A 22542-nucleotide genomic window follows, 5' to 3' on the forward strand; every position below is an offset into this window, starting at 1 on the left:
TACTTTGATAAGGGCACTATCAATCACATATATTAAATGGGGTGGAGTTTTTTTTAATTAATATATGAGGTGGAGAGTTAACATTAGGCGGAACTGGTATAAATGTACTCATTTTATTTCAGAAGAAAGAAATAAAATAAAAAAAGACTGGAGAAAAAAATAAATAAATAAAAAGACTTGTTTTTTTTTTTGGTATGATATAAAAAGACTTGGTTACCTCATATCGAGTATAATTTTCTCGGAGTGGTCCCCAAATACTACGTACTTAGTACTATTCATTTTTTCTTCGTTTGATCTTTGATGTTAGGTTTTTTTCTCTTGAATGCTTTTTATAACAGGAGAATTAAATAATTGGCATGAAACACGTTTTGGTCGCTGAAACGTAGTATATAAATAAGTGAGGACTCAAGAGTTCTATTTTGAGTATATAGAAATTTTAGTCAAGAGAAGAGTAACTAGAGAGAGAAAGAGAGAGAGAGAGAGAGAGAGATAACTAAAATGGTTAGAACACCATGCTGTGACCAGAATGGAATGAAGAAGGGTACATGGACACCCGAAGAGGATAGGAAACTTGTGGCTTATGTCACAAGGTATGGTTGCTGGAACTGGCGCCAACTTCCCAAGTTTGCAGGTATACAACGACGACGTTTTGACTATATAAATATATATATATATATACATACATGGATCTTATGAAATCTCTTATGTGATCTTTCTTGGTTGATGAAATTTGGTGTGTGATTTTGTTGATGATATCAGGTCTAAAAAGATGTGGAAAGAGTTGCCGGTTGCGGTGGATGAATTATCTGAGGCCAAATGTGAAGAGAGGAAACTACAGCCCAGAAGAAGAGGAAACCATTACCAAGCTTCACGAGTCTCTTGGGAATAAGTCAGTACAACTTGTGATAAAACTATTATTATACTTTCTAATTAAGAAGTAATATAATTAATAAAATATATATTTTTCTTTAATTTTTCAGATGGTCTGCAATTGCTGCCCAATTACCAGGAAGAACTGACAATGAGGTTAAGAACTATTGGCATACTCATCTGAAGAAGCGCCAAACGCAAAACCCATCACCATCATCATCATGCAAACAAAAAATATCAGAAAGTAGTACTACTAAAGAATCAAACAGTACTACTCTTGATAATGTTACTCCTAATGTCGATGATTATTTTATGGACAGCCTAGAAGAGTTAATGTTCACAGGAGCTGATCTCACGAGTGACCAAATAGTTGCTAATAGCAACAATAACGTACACTCCCCATTGTCACCTCAACCGTCCTCATCGAGTAGTGAAATCTCAACATCGACAACCGACACTAGTACGAGCACTGCTAGCACTAATAATGCAACTGAAACCAGCACAATTAATAATGACAGTAGTAGTAATTACTTGGTTGAGGACTCTTATAATCACCCCTTTGAAGGGTTTCCTGAGTTCAGCGACAGCTTTTGGACGGAGCCATTTTTGGCTGATCACAATTCTTACATCCCAAGTGATTTTCTTAATGCTTCCTTAATGGATAATTATGAGCTGTCTCCTATCTTGGATGCCAATCTCTTATTTACTGCTAATACTAGTATTGGTAATTTTAATTACGAGGAAAATCTAGTAGGATTGTTGTACTAATCATATAAATATATATGTATTTATGTATCTACCACCTTGTAATATATGTATATATATATGCATAGAAAATGTTTACGTACGTAACTTCCAAGAATCGATTCATTTTATTCTTTTTGTGTTGTTCCTGTTAATTATTACTATAGTATAAATGTTTCTAATTATGTACAATAATCGGGAAAGGCCGGGAAAAAAATGCTCTCGCAACCTCTTAAAACTTTTTTTTTTCTTTTGTCAGAATACTATCACATGATTACACTACAACAAAAAAAAAAAAGGCGTGTGGCCCCTAAAACGAGATGTTACTCTAAAGGTTTTCATATGTGGCAATATTTTTGGTTAATATGTCGCTCCTAATGTCTCTAATCACCTCTAATATTATTTCATTTATAAAAAAATGATAAAATTATTTTAATAATCAATTAAAATAAAATATTAAAAATAGATATAATTTAAAAAAAAAATTACATTAAATATTCAAATTAGTTTATTTTGATAACAAAAATTCATATTATTTATATAATGTAACAATTAACTAACAATAATATAAATTTAGTCTCCTAAATAAGTTGCATCGTCATCTATATTAACAGTCTTCTTGTTGCGGTTGTGGTGGCTGCGACAGTATCCGTCATGGATATTTGGCAAGGTAATATAGACGATCCTACTCCATACATGTAGGGATATGACGGCTGCGACGACGGTCGAATCAACCATAGATAAGATGATGGTGTTGCTCCGTACATGTAAGGAGGTGCCATATGTTGAGACGGCGTTACCTTGTACATGGAAGAATAGACTAAAGCTAGAGGTTAAGAGGATAAAACTCCATGAATATTGTCGCTATTAGGCATAGGCGACATCTAAATGTTTGGTGGACAAAGTGAAGGTGGTAGAAATTGAGACAAGAAATTGACTTGGTTAGTCAAATTCTTTAGCTTATTATCCAAATTTTCTATATGTTATGATGAGTGTTGAGGACGGGCTTGAGACTTTCTGAAGTGAGAGCATTGGGTAGATGATGACCCTGACCCCTTCAATTTGCGGCCAAGTCCTCGCTTGTGTCTACACCTTTGACCCAATACTTTTTATAGCACGCTCCACCTAATCAACTATTGTCGAACCATCATCATTGGAAGCGGCACCGGATGCTTGCTGAGTTTTTAACTCAAAATCAGCTTTCAATTTTTCCTGTTTTCAAAAAATATTAGAGACAATAATAATAAATATAATTCTATGAATATTAAAAAATATTATTTAAACTTACATAATCTTAGCAAGCATTGTCGTTCACAAAATTATTAGTTGTTTTCTTCCAGTAGCATTCATTCCATGACTCAATAAGGTTCGAGTTTGCCTTAAAATATAACCAAAATGTTATAAAACATATAATTTAAAAGATAATAATTTTGATAACATTTTAATTTCCACTTACTCTTTCATGACGCCAGCGATTTTGTACCCTGTATTGTAAAATATTTTTATTTTTGCTGATTTCCCTTGTTTTTTAAGGAGAGCACAATAAATTTTGGACTTGTAAATAACTAACAAATGAGTTTCTACTCCTCCTTGTTATAAGAAAAATTTATCTCATTTCAAAATTTAATTATTAAATATATAAGTATCAAATTAATTTTTTTAAAACTTAATTTAATTAACAATCGTGTTTCATGTGTTTATTGGACCTAAACAGACTTAAAACGAGATCTGACTAGATTTCTCATTTTCAAACTATAAACTTGTTGTCGTACGGCCTAATTAGTTTTTTTTATTAATTAGAAAGCCATAAAATTGTGGTTCGTCTTTAATTGATGTCCCAATTATTGGTTTTGCATGCGCATTATGTTTTTGACATTATATGTAATGGTTTTCGGTGTTTCAAACCTTATCGCATGCAACACTGTACATATCAAATGCACCTATTTAGATTAGTACAACTACAGGAAATATTAATGTGATGTTGGCCTGTTTGGACTGTAATTTATAAACAAAAATAGTAATAGAAGCAAAATCTGCTTCATCGTTTTTGGTTATTAGTACTAAATAATCGAAATATATTGACCTGACTTTCTAGATTATTATTATTATTGTTGTTGTTGTGTTGTTTTGGATAGAGTATAATGTAAATAAGTAATATATATTCTTAGAATGAATAAAATAATAAACATTAAAATTTTGTTAAAATTTATTTATGAAAGCTTATTATTCATATAAATATATATTAATTGCTTTTAAAAATTCATCCAATCACTTTTAGTAATATTATATATTGATATAATTGCTGCAAAACTAATCAAATAGTTACAAATTTTGCACATAAATACATATGTAAAAAATTTGATGGCAAAAATACTTAGTAGTAGATTTGTTGAATTTGCTGTTAAGTCAACTCTTAAACTTAATCTTGTGGGACACGTGACTGTTTCCAATTTGTCTAAATTATTTTTAATTTTTAAATATTTTAAAATTAATAAAAATATATATTATAATTACTAAAACTTTTATTTTTTAATATTTAAAAATCTAGAAAAAATAAAAATAAAATATTTTAAATTCCAAAAAATTAACAAAAGTATTTTGAAAACTAAAAACCATTAATTTAATGAAAATTCTAAATAAAATCACAAAAAATTCATTCTAATTTTGATAAAAATCTAAATACAATCTAAATTTCATGTTGATTAAAAATGAAATTTTATGATTTTTATTTACATTGTTCATTAAATTAATGATTTTTTTACTCTTAAAATACTTGTTTTAATTTTTAAGAATTTAAAATATGTTATTTCTTAATTTATGAATTAAAGTATTTTATTTTTATTTTTTTTCCTAAATTTTTAAAATATTTAAAAATTAAAAATATCTTGGATGAATTAGAAGCTGCCACGTGTCTCTTAGGATTAATTTTAATCACTTAACGACAAGTAGTTAAGTGTAGAAAAATCCACTACTTAAGTAGTTTTGCTGTTAAATTTTTTACATAAGTATTTAAGTGCAAGAATTATAACTACCCTTACACTAGTGAAGTGAAGTGATAATGAATATTCTCATAATCCCATATGAAAATAACGATTACTAGTGAAATTAACGATCAAAATGTTAATACTTCAATAAAAATCCATCCTAACTTTTTATTGATTTGTATTCTCATATAGCTACTTGTCATGTCAATAATTTAAATATATGCCAAGTTACTCGGGCCAACCCCTAACTTTGAGAAGCTTAATACAAAAACGGACAACTTTTGTAATAAGTATACTTAAAATATATTTTTTCTAAATTTATTGTATAGAGATAAAAAAAAAATCTAAAATTTTGGATATTTTTTTATTGAGAAAATTACATTTTTATTGACAGTCTATACTTATATCCAAAACTACAAGTTATTATGCCCATAACAAGAAAAAAAAAATGTAAATTGAGAACGTAGCTCTCCAATTAGTTAATGAGAAATTCATAAAAATACTTAAGATTAAAAAAACAATACTAAATATGCCGAATATGGAAAAAATTATAAAAATATAGAGACATAATTAGAAATACGGAGAATTTTATTAAAACAAAATTTACAAATTTGTAACAAAAGTACAATAATTAAAGTTTATGAATTTATAACTAAAAAAATTTACAAATTTATAAATATATGATTTGATTTTGTAAACAACATTTATAGACTAAATAAAAAATTGTAACTACCGATTACAGAACATCTACATACTTTTATCCGTATTTTTCAATTTTTTTTAAAATTCATAGTATTATGTGTAATTTTTCCATAGTTAATTTATTAAAAAAATGATAATAGATCTAATATTAAATTGTGATATTCAGGTGACCGAGAGAAAAATATATATTAATAAAATTACGTCAATTCATTGGATGTTTTTTGTTTTCTATTTCTTTATATGGATGTTTATGTCCAATTATTTTTTTAATAGACTGAAATAAAATATAGATATATATAATAACATTAATAAAAAAAGGACATTTATGCTATGTATATTTATACAAATATGATGTATTGAGCCCACATGACTAGTGCCGTAGGAAATTCCACGCTGATTTTTTTATTCTTGTTCAATCTTAATTAATAAGTTGCAGCTGTGGCACGATAATATGCTGTCATATGTCAGCATCTTATACCCTACATTTTCGACATTATTTTCATTCTGAGTAAACATTGGCCACCAATTTCAATTGATCTTTCACACTCATCATCAATAGATAAGTGGTCTATAATTGATTTGCACTTAATACTTTAGTAGTTTCTTTTAGCAATGGCAATGGTGGAGCCAACATGCACGAGGGCAGGGCATTGGCTTACAACGAAATCCATAAATCATGAACATATACCTATTGATATAATTTTATATTATTATTATTATTATTATTATTATTATTATTATTATTATTATTATTATTATTATTATCATGAACTCATATTGTACTTTATAATTAAAGCATGCGTATTCATGAATTTGAACTTCTTGTACGTATAAACTAAATGATTTCACATCAAATAGGTTGTTATTATTAGAATTATCAAATATAAAACAATTATTTTGGTGATCGATAGATTTGATTTGATGATGAAGAATTGAGCGAACACCTTATCAAAAGATTATTATCGTAATCACTTAATTATATATACGTACCATAATATTAATTCTTAAAGAGACGATCGATGACAAATTGAGCTATAGTTTCAATATAATAAATATACAAATATGTGTGGGTTGTCATTTAGGTGTCTATATATTAGTAAGTAATCTAATCACAAATTTGTCGAGTTAGGATCTGTTCACAAGATTTTATCAAATTCATTTATTTTTAGAATTCTTGAATATAAATACGGAGTAGTAAATTACTTTCTTATAAATAATTCAACATATTTTTTTTATGTGGATACTACCTCTAACATTATTAAATTTGTTTATTTCTAGAATAGTCAAATATGAGCAAATGATGAGAAAAGTACTGAGATATTTAGCAAAATAATCTTATTTTTTATTATTTTTTTATACAATAATATTATTTTTATAACTTTTTATAAAATTATCTTCTAGAAATTCTAGATATTCTGTAGAAAATTTCAGACATTTTGTCGAAATTTCTCCACACTTTCCCTCGTAAAAAAACCAATTTACAATAAATTATATATAAAAGAATCTAATATTTTACAATATATGATACTATAGCAAAGTCTATTTTCACTAATTACTTAAAAAAAGGAGGATAAAATGAGTTTAGTCATTAATTGCTAAAATATTTACTTACAGTAAATTATTTACTTAGACGAGCGATTCAATAAGAAAAAAATAGAATAAGGAGAACAAATTATACAAAGATTTTAGCTTAAAATATATGAATATATAACATAATGGACCAAAATTTGAGGTTGTAGAATGTTATATATCACAATTGACTTATCAAATGGGTCTAAAATCAAATGAACAAGACTCAAGCAAAACATCTTAGCAAAACAGTTTCAAAGAAGATAGTAGGTTACGATTAAATTAAAATAAAATCGTGTGAAATTAAATTTTACTACAACAAATAAGGGTTTTAGGAGCGACGGATGTTGCCTCTAATAATGTCCAAAGTCGCCCCTAATAGCATTAGGGGCGACATGTCACCGATAACCCGTCGCTGCTAATAATTTAACGCTAATGTTCATTATTAGCGGCGATAGTGTCGCCCCTAATAATCAAGTCTCCTGGATCAAATTTCGCCTCTAATAGTAAAAAGTCGCCCCTAATAGTTTTATATAATTAAAAAAAATTAAAAAATATTTAATAAAATAGAATATTAGTGGCGACTTTTATATTATTAGCGGCGACAAACGTCGCCCCTAATAGTGTTATATAATTAAAAAATAAAAAATATTTATTAAAATACAATATTTAAATAAATTTTTATTCATAATATCAAAATTAAATATGCATAAACACCCAATTCCGACCCCGACCCTATTAAAACTCTATCCTTACCCCCGACCCTATAGAGTTCTTATCCTGACCCCCGACCCTATAAATACCATATCCCGACCCCTGACCCTATAAGACCCTATCCTGACCCCGACCCTATTAAAACCTTATCTAGACCCTAAAAAACCCTATCTCGCGACCCCCGACCTTAGAAGACTCAATTTTGACCCTATAAAGACCATATCCCAATCCTATTCCGACCCTATAAATTTACAAAAAATTGGCCACCATATCCCTTATACTAATGACATAACCATCTGTGAACAGTTAAAAAAATACAATTCAAACACACACACAATAAGTTTCTTCCTTATATCTCCGCAGTACACAAAAATTTCACAGAACCTATTTCACTAATCGATACAAAGTCATAATCTTCTGTTATCACTGTAGCACACAATATATATCCCATAACATACTTCACTATGGATGAATATTTAGATATTCAAACTCCTCTAATAATAATAATAATAAATAAATACGAGACACATGTCAATTAATAAACGGCTCTAAAAATTACACCAATTTATTTTTTCCTAAATAGAAAACAAAATTAGTAAAACAAAACAAAAATATAACACATATAAAAAAAAAAACATATATATATATACACCTCACACACATATACATTTACACCACACATACATATATATATTTATATACTTATATACATATACATATATATAAACACACACGGTCACACACAAATGAACATATATATGTAAACACACACAGTGACACACAAACACACACACATACACATATGCACACACACACATATATGTAGCCTATACAAAAAAATTAAATATATATATTTATATAGAAGATATATATAGTTATACACAAAATAAAATTAAACAAATAAATAAATAACATAAAAAACACATATAAATATATAAACTTAAATATACCTTTATATATGTATACATATGGTGGTGGTGGTGTTGGCGTTGATGGAGGCGCGGCGGAGGAGGCATAGTGGAGGAGCAGTGGCGGAGGGTGATTGTAAATCCAATGAGAGAGAGAGAGAGAGAGAGAGAGAGAGAATGGGGTTGGGGTTTTGGTTTGGAGGATTGGGGAACACGATTTTAAGCTTAGATTTAAGGTTTGGGGCATCGAAATGGGGTTTTCCAACGAGTAGGCATTAGGGGCGGCGGAGGGTGTGGAATTTGGGGCTTTGGGCCTAATGAGTAAGAAGACGAATCAGGCTGGGCATATAGGACTATTACCAATGTTGCTGCTAATAATATTCTAAATTAAAAAAAAAAAAAAAAGAATTCGACGTGATATCAATGGCAAACATGTTTTGTCATCGCTAAAATTAGCATTATTAGTTGCCGCTAAAAAGTATTTTTCTTGTAGTGTTATTATACAATCCCTTAACATATTTATTTCTCAAGAATTTTTTTGTAAAAATAGTCTAAGAATCTAAGAGAAAGGCGTGGTAAAGAAAGAAATCTAAATAAAGAAAAAATAACACGTCTCTATACAGCTTAAATAAAACATAAATAGATGCAAGCATTCTTAATCAAGTAAACAATTTTTCATCTTTTGTTTTTTCTTTTAAATTTTATCTTAACTTCAATGATACCATAAGAAGAGATTTTGGCTTCAAATCGCTCACCTCAACTTTATTAGAATGTAGAAAGTAGTTTAGAAAGTATAATAGAATGGGGTGTATGATAAGAAGTATCAGGTTTCATCTCAAAACTAATTGGTAATAAATGGAATTAAGCTTCCATAAAGTTTCCATGTGGGATTATCTAACACCCCCGTAAGATGGTGGCTCTTTTTGCTCACCAATCTTGGACGACTTAATCGCAAGTGACACTTTGGCTCTTTTTTTGGCTCACTATCTCTGAATCACAAGTGGCTCTTTTATCTCTCCTTTTGGAACCGGTTTGGATGTTGATCGGATACTCAATACTCGATACTCGTTAGAGTTTTATTTTGGCTCATGATACCATATTAGAATGTGGAAGGGGGTTTAGAAAGTATAATGAGGTGTGATAACTCTATTTTAGTGTCGTTTTAGGATGTGTTTTTGTGGTAATCTTGAGTCTTTATGTTTGTTTTGTGCAACATTACACTTGTGTTTGTCTTTGTTGTAGGATGGCATTATGAATTAAGAGCTAAACGCGGAAAGAAGAAGAAATGGTGGGAAAATGGAACTTTTTGTGGTTGTTTGAGTCAAATTGGCATCAAGGAGGAGTTAGAAGAAGTTTTGATGAAGTTTGGATGAAGGTCGAGCTTAAAATAGTCAAATGTTGAAAAAAAATAGAATTAGAGTCACGGCATGGGCATAAGGGCCGCAACTTTAGCAAAGTCAGAAACTACCAAAATCTGGCAGGAATTAATGTCGCGGCATGCTCTTTAGCGCCGCAACATGATGAGTGGCTGAGAGCAAAGAAAATCTGGGTTTTCACAAAGGCTGCGACATGGAGTTTCAGGGCCGCGAGCGACGTTTGAAGACGGAGGCACAAATCTCTTGGAGACACGAGTCGCGACATGGAAATGCAAGGTCCGCGACGCACCTCCCTGAAGAGAATAAAAGTATCTTAGTTAGGTTTACAACATTATAAATTAGGAGATTGATTAGGGTTTTTAATTACGAATTTTGAGAGAGTTCTTGGATTCGGGATTAGCAACTGTTCAACATTATTGATCTATTTTTCTTCACATTTCTCTTAGTTTTTAGTAGTTTAATTTTATGTTTCTAAACAATTGTTTTTTGATTTTAGTCATGGCTGATATGAACTAAACATCTATTTTAGTGTTTAATGTAGTCACTTGGATATTTGTTAATTTTCTATGAAGTTTATATAATTTCTTCTTCTTCTATCCTTTATCATATGATTTGTGCTTAATGTGTGTGAATAATTGATCACTATTTACATGATTTATGATTGTAATTCGAGATCCGAGAGGGGAGAGTTGAATATTCTATAATCATATAGACATAAATTGCATATAGGACGATAGTACCTATAGGGTTTGTGTACCGTTTAGGGTTTCTATGCTTCATGCCTGCTATATGTTAAAACTTATCACAGATATGTAGTAAGTTTTCATATAGGTTGAGATCTTTTTATCTTGAAAAAGAATTAGGATTGTTTTTGTTAACTCGCTATTAGGATAGAAATTGAACAATTATATGCGTTGATTAGTAAGATTAACAGGTTGAAAATTTGATGAAGTTAATACTCTAGGTTTTTAAATTCTTGATTCAATCATTATTATTGCAAAGCTCATTTCAATTTTAAGTCTTAGTTTAAAAATCACTCTATTTTCGACAGCCAAATAGAAATTTAGAAGCAATTATTGGTAATTGATTGATAGTCCTTGTGGGAATGATACTTTAGTTACTATTTCATTACTTGAATCGATTGTGTATACTTGGACATCATATTTTCTCGATCAAGTTTTTGGCGCCGTCGTCGGGGACTTAATTTCCAATATCAAAATTAATTGTTTTTTGTTCTAATTTGGTTTTTCTAATTTATATTCATTTGGATCGAAGCTGTATTGTGTTTCAGAAATTATTGGTATATGCGACGAAGTAGACAAAAGGAGCTCATACTAGTAGATCTTGAAATTGAAAGAACGTGCAGATAAAACCGAAAGATTAAGAAAAGGCTGGATTTTTCCATGGCTGGAAATCAAAGGAATACAGTAAATCATGTTGACAACGATGTCGAATGGGCAGTGGCTGCTGATCAAGGGGCTAGAAGTTTAAGAGATTATGTACTCCCAACAGTTACGGGAGCGCATTCATGCATCATACCTCCAACAATTTCTGCGAATAATTTTGAGATTAAGCCAGTGAATCTGCAAAAGGTACAATCTACTGTTCAGTTTGGAGGCTTGCTATAACGCCCTGGTTACCCCAGAACAGTTACGGTGAGCGGTGAACCAGAAATTTGACCCGCTACCCGAGTCCTTTGGTTAAAGACCTGATCTAAGTGTTATTATCAGGTTAAGGTGAAAAACCAATAAAAAGGAAAGGGTACATTTCATTAAGTAAATAAAATGCTCATGAGCCTTTCAAAATATTTACAAGTGGTTCGTAATACAAAAGAGTCGCTACAGTTCCAAATTTACAATCCCCGCCGGCCTAAGCGGCAAAAATAGGGTAAACCCCTAGTCCCTCTGAGAACTCCTTGACCGTGGCGGTCAAGCGGCCCTGTATGTACACGACAACATCGCCCAAGCTCCCCACTCAGGGTTGATTAAGTTTTTCCTTCCCTTTACCTGCACCACGTAGCACCCATGAGCCAAGGCCCAGCAAGAAAACACAATAAGACATGATATAATATCAACGACGATCATAATAACCCTTCAGGACTCTCAGTCCAAACAAATAGGTGACAATAGCCAAAAGCCATGATAATGAGCAATGCTCCCTCTAGCCATGTGACGATAGGGTCACCAAGGCTTAACAGATAAGAGATTCTTTCATACGTTTGATCAGGACAGGTGCATGGTGATTAGTCACCAACATAACCTTCCTCACGACTCTAGAGTCGAAGCTATGGACAACGTCCCTTAGCCACGTGACTATCGGTCACCGGGGTCGTATACCTTGGCTATAGACATCTGGTCGTAGACCAGGCAAGCGCTTATAAGTTCTTCGACCTTAGGGTCGGTCCCTGACTAGTCAGTGTCTTAAACAAGTAATCATCATTCATTAGCATTTAATATGCAATCCATGTTCACATATATCAACCAGCATGCTTCAATATCAAACCATGCATGTCATATACCTGTACAGGGTGCAACTATATCCATACACTGTTTTCTTACCTCAAGTTCGAGTGAGAAGTATGATAAAGATGACCCCTGAGAACGATCGATCTTTTAGTTCCTTAGCGGTTACCTAATCACAACCAATTATAACCTCAATTAATGAGAATCCAAAATAATAGGGTCTTAACCTAAGCACCACTCTCGGGACCTCGAAACATGCCCACACAGTGAGTAGATTCGATCCCGGGCCTTAAGGATTGAAACCCCAAGTCAAAAACCCTTAAAAACACTCAAAACGGGGTTTGGAAGGAACAGGGTAGCGCTACAGCGCTCAACCCCTAGCGCCACAGCGCTCTACACAGAACCTCCCAAGAGCCAGAAAACCTCCTGAGGAGCGCTATAGCGCCCTAGGGTGGGCGCTGTAGCGCTACCTCCAGGCCCAAACACCCCTGAACCGACCTTCTTCAACTCCTTCGATTCTAATTCGATTTCCAAGCTTCCAAAGCCTATTCTTGATGCCAAATAAACCCAAAAACCATCCTAACACACCCCAAACATCACAAGCATGGGAACCCTAGCCAAAACTCCCAACAAAACCATGAATTCACCCTAGAAATCTCAGCTGCAAAAGAAAACCAAAACAGGGCAAATCAGAGAAAACCATGGTTAGAAACTTACCCAAAGCTTGGCTAGGATGCTCTTCAATGGTGGAACACACTCCCAAACTCCCAAGGCTTGCTTCCTAAGCTTGAATCCTCAAAATTGGTTCAAAAACCACAAAGAACAGTGAGGAGAAGAAGGTACGGGAGAACTCCTTTACACACTCTATTTTTTTTTCCACTACTTTCTTCAGCCAAGAGTTATATCTATCCTAGGGGTGAAATGTCCATTTTACCACTAGGTCAATTAATAGTTTCTAAAGGCTCCCAAGGGCATATTTGGTACTTTCCTCCTAACTCGTTAATCATAATTAACGCTCTCCAATTCCCGCTATTCTCAATAATCTCAAACACCAATAATTCACAACCCGTTACCCTATATCTCCCGGTAACGCTCTAATCATCAAAATCACCCCGAGACTCAACCCAAGTCCCGACACTTAAACCTGTTGTGACTAAACCGCTAATCAATATTCTACGATCGTCTCATGTCGAATAGCTCGAACAAACCCACATCATAATGTGGTCTTAACATATATCATCGACATGCATACAATTAACATTATATTATAATATAATTCTCATAAAAATGCATAAACACATTTAATGGCATAATTAAACAATTATTGCCCTCCCAACCTACTAATCCAGCCGTTAACCATAATAGGGAATCCGGGGCATTACACTTGCCTACAGAGGACCCTAATTTACACATAGCTAATTTCTTAGAGCTTTGTGCGACCTTTAAGATAATGGGGTGATCGATGACGCAATAAGGTTGAGGTTGTTTCCATTTTCACTAAGGGGCCGAGCAAAGAGTTGGTTGATTTCCCTACAGGCTAACTCTATTACCACATGGGAGGAGCTCGCTCAAAAGTTCCTTGCAAAATTGTTTCCTCCATCCAAGGTTGCACGGTTGAGAGGGGAGATTAATAATTTCTACCAAACAGAAGGGGAATCATTGTATGATGCATGGGAAAGATTTAAATAACTGCTAAGGAAGTGCCCACATCATGGTATAGAGAAGTGGATGATGGTCCATAATTTTTATAATGGGTTTAATGATACTACTCGTACTATAATAGATGATGCAGTAAGAGGTGCATTCATGAGCAAGACTGCTAATGAGGCGTATGAATTGCTAGAGGAGATGGCAATGAATAACTACTAGTGGCCAACTGAAAAGGGACAAACCAAGAAGGTGGCTAGTATGATTGAATTAGATACCATTACAATGCTTACAACGCAAGTGGAAACTTTAACGAAGCACTTACAAAAGAGGAACCCGTCAGCCCAAACCATGAAAGTTCAGAGTTTATGTGGGGCATGTGAGAATGCTCATCCATTAAATCAATGTCCTACCATGGATATGAATAATTTACCTATGAAACAAGTTCAAGCTATAGGAAATTTTCAAAGACCAACCAACAACTCCTTTTCGATGTCATATAACCAAGGGTGGAGGAATCATCCTAACTTCTCTTGGACAAATAATCAAGCTGCACAACAGCCTTTCCCTCAAAGTCAACAATAATTTCCACCTCCACAACCACAACCACATCATCCAACACGTATGAAACAACCTGAAGCATAGTCCAAAGTACTGAACCAGTTCATGACAGAAACTAGGGCATATATCATGAGTTTGGAGACTAAAATGGGACAGCTGGCTACTTTGATGACAAACCATGCTCAAGGGAACTTACCAAGCACATAAACCAAAAAGAATAGTGCAATGCAATATCATTGAGGAGTGGCAAGGAGTTAAAAGAGCCTACAGTGGATGACAAGGAATAGAAGATAGAGGATCTACAAGCCACTAGTCTAACACAAGAGGAGGTTACTGAGGACTTTAGTAAAGGTGGACAAATTCATTTTCCCTGCAGAATTTATTATTCTTGATATGGAGGAAGATGAAAATATTCCTATTATTCTTGGAAGGCCATTTTTTAGCAACTGGGAGGGGCTTAATAGATGTGCAAAAAGGTGAATTGAAGTTGCGAGTGCAGAAAGAAGAGGTAACATTTAAAGTTTTTGCAGCAACGGAGGTTCCAATTTTTTTGTAGAGTTGATGTGGTGGAAAATGAGGGTGATAAGCTGGAAGTTACTAAGAAGAAAACTATGGTGACAAGTGGAAAATGAGCAGTTTCTCATAAAGTGAAAAACATCTTTAGTGATAAAGCTCGATTGTTTCATGAGCGGTGGAAAGTGCAAAAAATATGCAATACCAAGAAAAGAGCATCTTCTCATGATACTATGGATCTCAGGGATATGAGGGGTGGTTTGGATCCAAGTTGATTATGAAAGAAAATAAGCGTCCGACTTAATGACGTTAACGACAACGCATTTGGAGGCATTCCAATCTTTTATTTGCATTTTTTTTTTAGTTTTATTTAAGTTTTGCATTATGAACATTTTAATTTTAGTATTTGTTTATTTATTTTAATTTCTATTAAATATGAGACTAAGTTGAGTTGCAGCGCTACTTTGGGCCCAGGAAAAAAAATTTCTTTCCCCATTTTCGATTCACCATCTTGATGTGTATCATGTTAAGTAGTATGAGGTGTCAGATAAGTTTCTTTTTTTTAGCTTTTATTTAAACATTGGGGACAATGTTTAGGTTAAGTTTGGGGGAAGGGATTTATTGTTTATATATGTTATGTTATTTTGTTTGTGTGTGTTGTGTTTGTTGTGTTTTTTCTAGGTTGTTTAGGATGTTAGTTGAATCAAGTTGACAATGATTAGCCAATGATAATATTATTGAATGATGTGCTGTATAAATTGAATGGGAATGAAGCTATAAAAATTTGTGCTTGGTTGAATAGTTCTTTCCATTTTTACTTTGTTTACTTAAATAATTGAGACCTTAATCATGATTTTTAATAAATTATGTCTAATTGAAAAAAAAAATTATGCTTGCTGAATGTTGAAAAGAAAAATTATGAAAATGTTGTTATCCTAGAACTTGTTTGCTTGCTATTTGAGACGAAATCCTGGATTATGCATGCTTACAAAAATGATTTAGGTAATTCTTTGGAACGTTTGAGCCTTTCAAGCGAACCTTAATTTATTAAATCCTTAGTTACCCAATTTTGAGCCTAATTTGATTCTTTTTGTTTGACACCTATTTTGAGCTTATTTGAAACTTTGTTATTTTTCCTTCCCTTTGATATACCATGACCATATGAAAAGTGATTGGTGGATGATTTTTAATGGGGTTTATATTGAATATGAACTACACTCCAATTGAATATATAAAAAATAAGTTTGGGGAAGTGCAGTATCAATAGAGAAAAAAAAATGAAATGAAAAAAAGAGGAAAAAAATCAGTTTATGAATTCTCTCTCAAAATAAGAAATATTGGGAAATTTGGGATTGGTTTTTGGGATTCTGAGTGGATAAAGGTTGAATTGTGTGGTTGAGTGCTTATGGTACATTTTGAGCCTAAATGACTTGTTCATCTACCTTTACCTAAACCTTCAATTATAAGCTGTGAAAGTCCTATTGATTTCTAAGCATGTGTTATCTACATTAGTGAAGATTAGTAAGTATAGCAGGCTTATGCGATAATGATATTAATTGATTGTAATGAAAAACAAAACTAGGGAGCATGGATTGATTCAAATATATTTCATTTATTAATCTTGATTTTGAGAGCTTTTATTTTTGTTTGGACTTAAGTGAATTGGAAGAATGTTTTGACTGAAATTCAGGATTGTAAGTTGATTTTCCTGAGGATTATATAAGTGTATTAGTCAACAAAGCTTGAGTCGTGAATTATTTTTGTCGGCTCAATTCAATTGTTTTTGGTTGTTTAGGTTCTGAGTTTTGTCATGTGAGTTTATGTCCTTTGTTCGAGGGCGAACAAAGAGTAAATTTGGGGGAGTTTGATAACTCTATTTTAGTGTTGTTTTAGGATGTGTTTTTGTGGTAATCTTGAGTCTTTATGTTTGTTTTGTGCAACATTACGCTTGTGTTTGTCTTTGTTGTAAGATGACATTATGAATTATGAGCTAAACGCGGAAAGAAGAAGAAATGGTGGAAAAATGGAACTTTTGTGGTTTTTTTGAGTCAAATTGGCATCAAGGAGGAGTTAGAAGAAGTTTTGATGAAGTTTGGATGAAGGTCGTACTTAAAATGGTCAACTATTGAAAAAAATAGAATTAAAGTCGCGACATGGGCTTAAGGGCCGCGACTTTAGCAAAGTCAGAAACTACCCAAATCTGGCAGGAATTAATACCATGGCATGCCCTTTAGAGATGCAGCATGATGAGTGGCTGAGAGCAAAGAAAATCTAGGTTTTCACATGGGCCATGGCATGGAGTTTAAGGGTCACAGCGCTTGAAGACGGAGGCGCAAATCTCCCAGAGACATGGGCTGCGGCGCGCCTCCTTGAAGATAATTTTTATTTCTTATTTAGGTTTACAACATTATAAATTAGGAGATTGATTAGGGTTTTTAATTACGAATTTTGAGAGAGTTCATGGATTCGGGATTAGCAGATGTTCAACATTATTGATCTATTTTTCTTCACATTTCTCTTAGCTTTTAGTAGTTTGATTTTATGTTTCTGAACAATTGTTTTATGATTTTAGTCATGTCTGATATGAACTAAACATTTTTTTTAGGGTTTAATGTAGTCATTTGAATATTTTTTAATTTTCTATGAAGTTTATATAATTTCTTCTTCTTTTTTCCTTTATCTATATGATTTGTGCTTAATGCGTGTGAATAATTGATCACTATTTACATGATTTATGATTTTGATTCGAGATCCGAGATCCGAGAGGGGAGAGTTGAATATTCTATAATCATATATACATAAATTGCATATAGGATGATATTACATATAGGGTTTGTGTAGCGTTTAGGGTTTCTATGCTTCATGCCTAGTATATGTTAAAACTTATTACAGATATGTAGAAAGTTTGCATATAGGTTGAGATCTATTTATCTTGAAAAAGAATTAGGATTATTTTAGTTAACCCGCTATTAGGATATAAATTGAAGAATTATATGCGTTGATTAGTAAGACTAACAGGTTAAAAATTTGATGAAGTTAATACCTTAGGTTTTTAAATTCTTGAATTAATCTTTATTATTGCAAATTTTAATTCAATTTTAAGTCATAGTTTAAAAATCATTCTATTTTCGACAGCCAAATAAAAATTTGAAAGCAATTATTGGTAATTGGTTGATAATCCTTGTGGGAACAATACTTTACTTACTATTTTATTACTTGAATCGATTGTGTATATTTGCACATCATATTTTCGTGATCAAGGTTTATGGTAAGAAGCATGGGGTTCTTGTTGGGAATAGTGCACTTAAAGCAATTGTAGTAGACAAATGTTTTAAATGAAATAAATAATTGAATTGAATTATTATATATATAGGCTATGTCCGATATTATATTGATAATATTAAGTAAATATCAGAAAATTCCAAAGTTCGTTGCCTTCAAGAACTCTAAAGAACAAAGCAAAACTAAGCCCAGAAAAGTTCGTTCATCCACAGTGAGCCTGCCTGATTTTCTGAAATCTTCTCGATCCTTCATCCAAGTAAGTCTTCTAATCGATTTTTTTTGTTATGCTGTGTTGTGCCTGCTTTCCCCTTTATTTTTGATTTATGAGTTCTTGAATAATCCTGTTAGTTCTTGCAAAAAGGTTTCGGGGTAAATGGATATATTGATTTGTGCTAAGTTTGGTAGGAAAAGAACACTTTGCTAGGATGATGAATTAGTTGGGTAATTAGGATTATAACTTTAGGGCATGAAATCGAAGTAAAAATTCGATTTCTAAGCTTGTAGAAAAAAACTGGGTTTTTCTCTCTCCCTTTCAGAGTCGAAAAGTTTTTCCTGAAAAACTTTTCACTTCTGCTTTTTAATCCATTTTCCAAACTGTTCGCTTGAAATGTAGTGTTTCTTGTCAGAATGTTGCTGGTCATATAAAAGCTGAACTTTTATACACGAGCAACGTTATTCCAACTTTTAAACATCTTGATCCTTTTGGCCATTAGATTCTTATCTCCCTTTTTCTGTTTGCAGATTTTCATACAAGATCCGTGGGGAGGTGAGAGGCCAATCGACGACGATCTGCTAGCCCAACTGCTCGAGAACGAAGAACAACTGTCGCTGCTTGTTCCAGAAATCCCTTTTTCTCGAATTCCCCCAAACAAACCTCTTTCCAGTACATCCAAAATGGGTAGAGTAAAATCCGGTGCCCAGAAAAAGAAAACATCAAAACCTTCTGAAAATCGGCCTGCTTCTCAAGCTGAGATTCCTTCGACCAGTGGTAGAGCCGACACCACTGATCCCGAAATCCAAACACAGGCCTGTCTCCACAATGCCATTCGACCAGACGTCAAATGGTACCTTGCTCCCCCTAGCATGATCACTGCTAGGATGATAAGTAATTTCCTCAGAAAGTATGGACTTTCTGGGGTTACTTTATTTCTTCCTACCATCGACCAACGGGAAAACCTGCCTAAAGGTGCCTTCAGCGCCTGGTCGCGGTACCACATTGAGGTAGGAGCAATCCTACCTCTTCATCCTTACTTCCAGGGAGTGGCCAATTATTTCGGGGTCGCTCCCTTCCAGATAACTCCAAACGGGTATAGAATGCTTTTCGCACTCTATATCCTTTACAGTAAAAAATAATGGCATGTCCCTTCGCCTCACGAGATCAACTACCTGTTCGATCTCAAATCTAACCCCAACTAGGACAACATGGGGTTCTTTCATCTCTGCCACTAGGAAACGAACCGAACCTTCCTGAGTGAGACTACCTACAAGTCTAATGTAGGAAAGTACCACCAGGAGTACTTTTCAACCACCGACCTGGTTGCCAATAACCTAGCCTTCACCCAAGGAGGTAACCTCTTCATTCTCATGGTTGTTTATTTTCTCTTATTTTATCTGTATTTTCCTAAGAAAATTAGTTCTCTTCAGGTCCATGGCTGCGACCAGCTCTTACTCCAGAAATGGAGCTTCGAGCAGCACTACTGGCCAGCATGACTGACATAGAAAAAAGAGTCAAACAGCAGGTCACTGAAGCCAACCCAAGATGTGTCACAAGGATGTGAGGGAAACCACTGCGGGGAGTGCCACTAATGAAGGAGTTCCCGAGCAGCACCCAGATGTGTCACAACCCCCAAGGAGGAGGACAACTGGAGTTACATTCAGGGAACCCTCCAGCTCCCCGCGAGCAGATGCTCCTCAGGCCCCTTTAGGGAAGGGCAAGAAGAAGGCTTCTGAACCCTCTATACCCATCGACGAGTCTTCAGATGAGAACATTTTTAATCTCTCGCTTTTAGATAGTTTTCCTATTCCATGTCACTTATTTGACGGGGACGGTAACTTTAAGTACACTCCCACTTTAGATTCAGAATTCTTCATGCCAGAGAGTGAGTGTAACAGTAGTAAAGTATATAATGTAATGACCAGTAATTGTAGCTCGGGTATTTTACTTACAATTGCCTTTGTTTCCTTTTTTGACATAGCACACTCATTTATTTATATTGTCTAACTGTGCATGTACTTTCCTTCTTGCAGACATGCCATCCGAAGACATGTTCGACCTCTACAGTGCGCCTGATGCTCCTGTGAGCAAGAAGAAGGCAAGTAGACGGCACTGTAGGGAGTGAAGCAAAGAGCCTCCGGCCAAGATAACTCGCACTGAGGACCCTCCGGCAGCTGGTCCTTCCAAAAATACAACACCACCTCCGTCTCCCCTCGAGCAACAATCTCCACCTGCACCGGTCGGGTCGATCCCTCCTCCACCGGCTCCAGTCGATCAGACACAGCCAGCTGCCCTTGCTCAAACAGGGGATGACTTATCGAGCCGCGCTCTAAGATCGGACAGGGACAGGATGACAAGGATCCTGAGGCACGAGCGAAGCCGAGAAGCCATGGCTGGGACAGAGTTGATGGATGTCCACCAAATCTTGAACCGCGCACTAAACAAGCTTGCCAGTGTAATTTGTCTCTTCTTGTTAAGACTCAATCTTTTTATCTATTATAGTCATTTTAACTTTTGTTCTGATTGCAGGCAATACTGACCGTGACTGTCAGCCGGCTCTGCTCGGGGGTCATTATTGAGCAATCCAAGGCGTCCGAGCAACGACACGTTGAGGAGATTAAGGCCATTGAAGAGAAATATAAAGAGCGGCTTCAGGCGGCTCAGAGGTAAAATGAGGCATTGCTCGAGGAGGAAAATAAACTGGCCAAGGAGATGGAGCAACAACAGGATGCTCTGAACAAAGCGACCATTGAAGAGAAATATACAGAGCATCTTGAGGCGGCTCAGAGGGAAAATGAGGCATTGCTCGAGGAGGAAAATAAACTGGCCAAGGAGATGGAGCAACAACAGGCTGCTCTGAACAAATCCCTTGAGGCAAAGGAGAAGTACAAAGAGTCCCAACTCATCAATTTTTGCGAAGCCAAAATACTCAAGGCAGACTTGATCGAGAGCAGGCAAGAGGCTGATAAGTTGGAGGCTCGCATCAACGTTCTCAAAAAAACCAACGCTAGCAATCTGGAGAGGTACAAGGGCGCCACGTCCAAGTGCTTCTATGATTTCTGGATACACAAGCAAGGGGCCGATTTTAGCTATCTCTCTGAGTGCATGAGGCAAACAGAAATAGCTCGGTACGTTGCTCGCTTGGAGGAAGAAGAGAGAGCAAAACCCCCAGCCTCGCCCAAGATCTCCTTGGCCACTGGCGTTGAAGGCGTAGAGAATGAAGCCGAAGCTGCAGTTGACCCAGAAAATCCACAAGACCCTCCTGCCTCATGATTATATATATATTTTTTTATCTGTACTTCAAGACAATTATATTTATTGCTGCATGGGTAGCTTTAACTTTTAACAGACAATTACACCCGAGCAGTAATTGCTCGCGGTGTAAAAGGTTTCCTTTTTGATATTATAATACTTGCATTTTATTATAACATCTGTTCGCATGACCAAACTTAGCTTAGTACTTTGGCTTGATTTAACAAAATACAAAATTTTGAAAAATACTCTAAGTACCGTAGCATGCTTTCACTTATTTTACTTGTGTGTTTTCATACCTGTTGATATGCTTTGCTTACTAGGTACCATATATGCCCCCCAAGTGATGGAGGAGGTTTAGGTCCTCGGTCACTTGCCTTGACCGAAGCCTGTTCGAACATTTCTGCTCGTAATAAAGACTTGTAAAAATTATAATACAACAAAATAACATACGTAATGAGCAAATACTTGTAATAAATACAATAATTGGCAAGAATGACTGGCTATGCACAATCCTTTAATTTCTCGTAATAAATGGAGAAAACATGTCTGTACGAGTGATCAACAAAATGATCTTACACTTATAAGCGATCAGTCACATAAAATGACCAACCCTTTTTCATAACATGTGAAAAGTAAAATTAATACAAGTCAATTCTTTAAGAAGAATTGTTTATTGATAGTACTTGCGCAGGTGTTCTCCATTCCAGTAGCGAGGAATGAGATCTCCATTTAAGCAAGAAA

At 34.3% G+C, this 22542-nt stretch overlaps 1 protein-coding gene across 1 annotated transcript; it reads left to right on the forward strand.

Annotated features, from left to right (window-relative positions):
• The first annotated feature begins 422 nt into the window (after positions 1 to 422).
• Positions 423 to 1750, forward strand: LOC133817663 (transcription factor MYB14-like). The gene is made up of 3 exons (XM_062250243.1): positions 423 to 631; positions 760 to 889; positions 981 to 1750. The coding sequence occupies exons 1-3, from the start codon at positions 499 to 501 to the stop codon at positions 1636 to 1638; spliced, it is 921 nt and encodes a 306-aa protein (XP_062106227.1). The 5' UTR covers positions 423 to 498; the 3' UTR covers positions 1639 to 1750.
• The last annotated feature ends 20792 nt before the right edge of the window (positions 1751 to 22542 follow it).

The sequence above is a fragment of the Humulus lupulus genome, chromosome 2 (genome assembly GCF_963169125.1).
Source record: "Humulus lupulus chromosome 2, drHumLupu1.1, whole genome shotgun sequence".
NCBI lineage: Eukaryota > Viridiplantae > Streptophyta > Magnoliopsida > Rosales > Cannabaceae > Humulus > Humulus lupulus.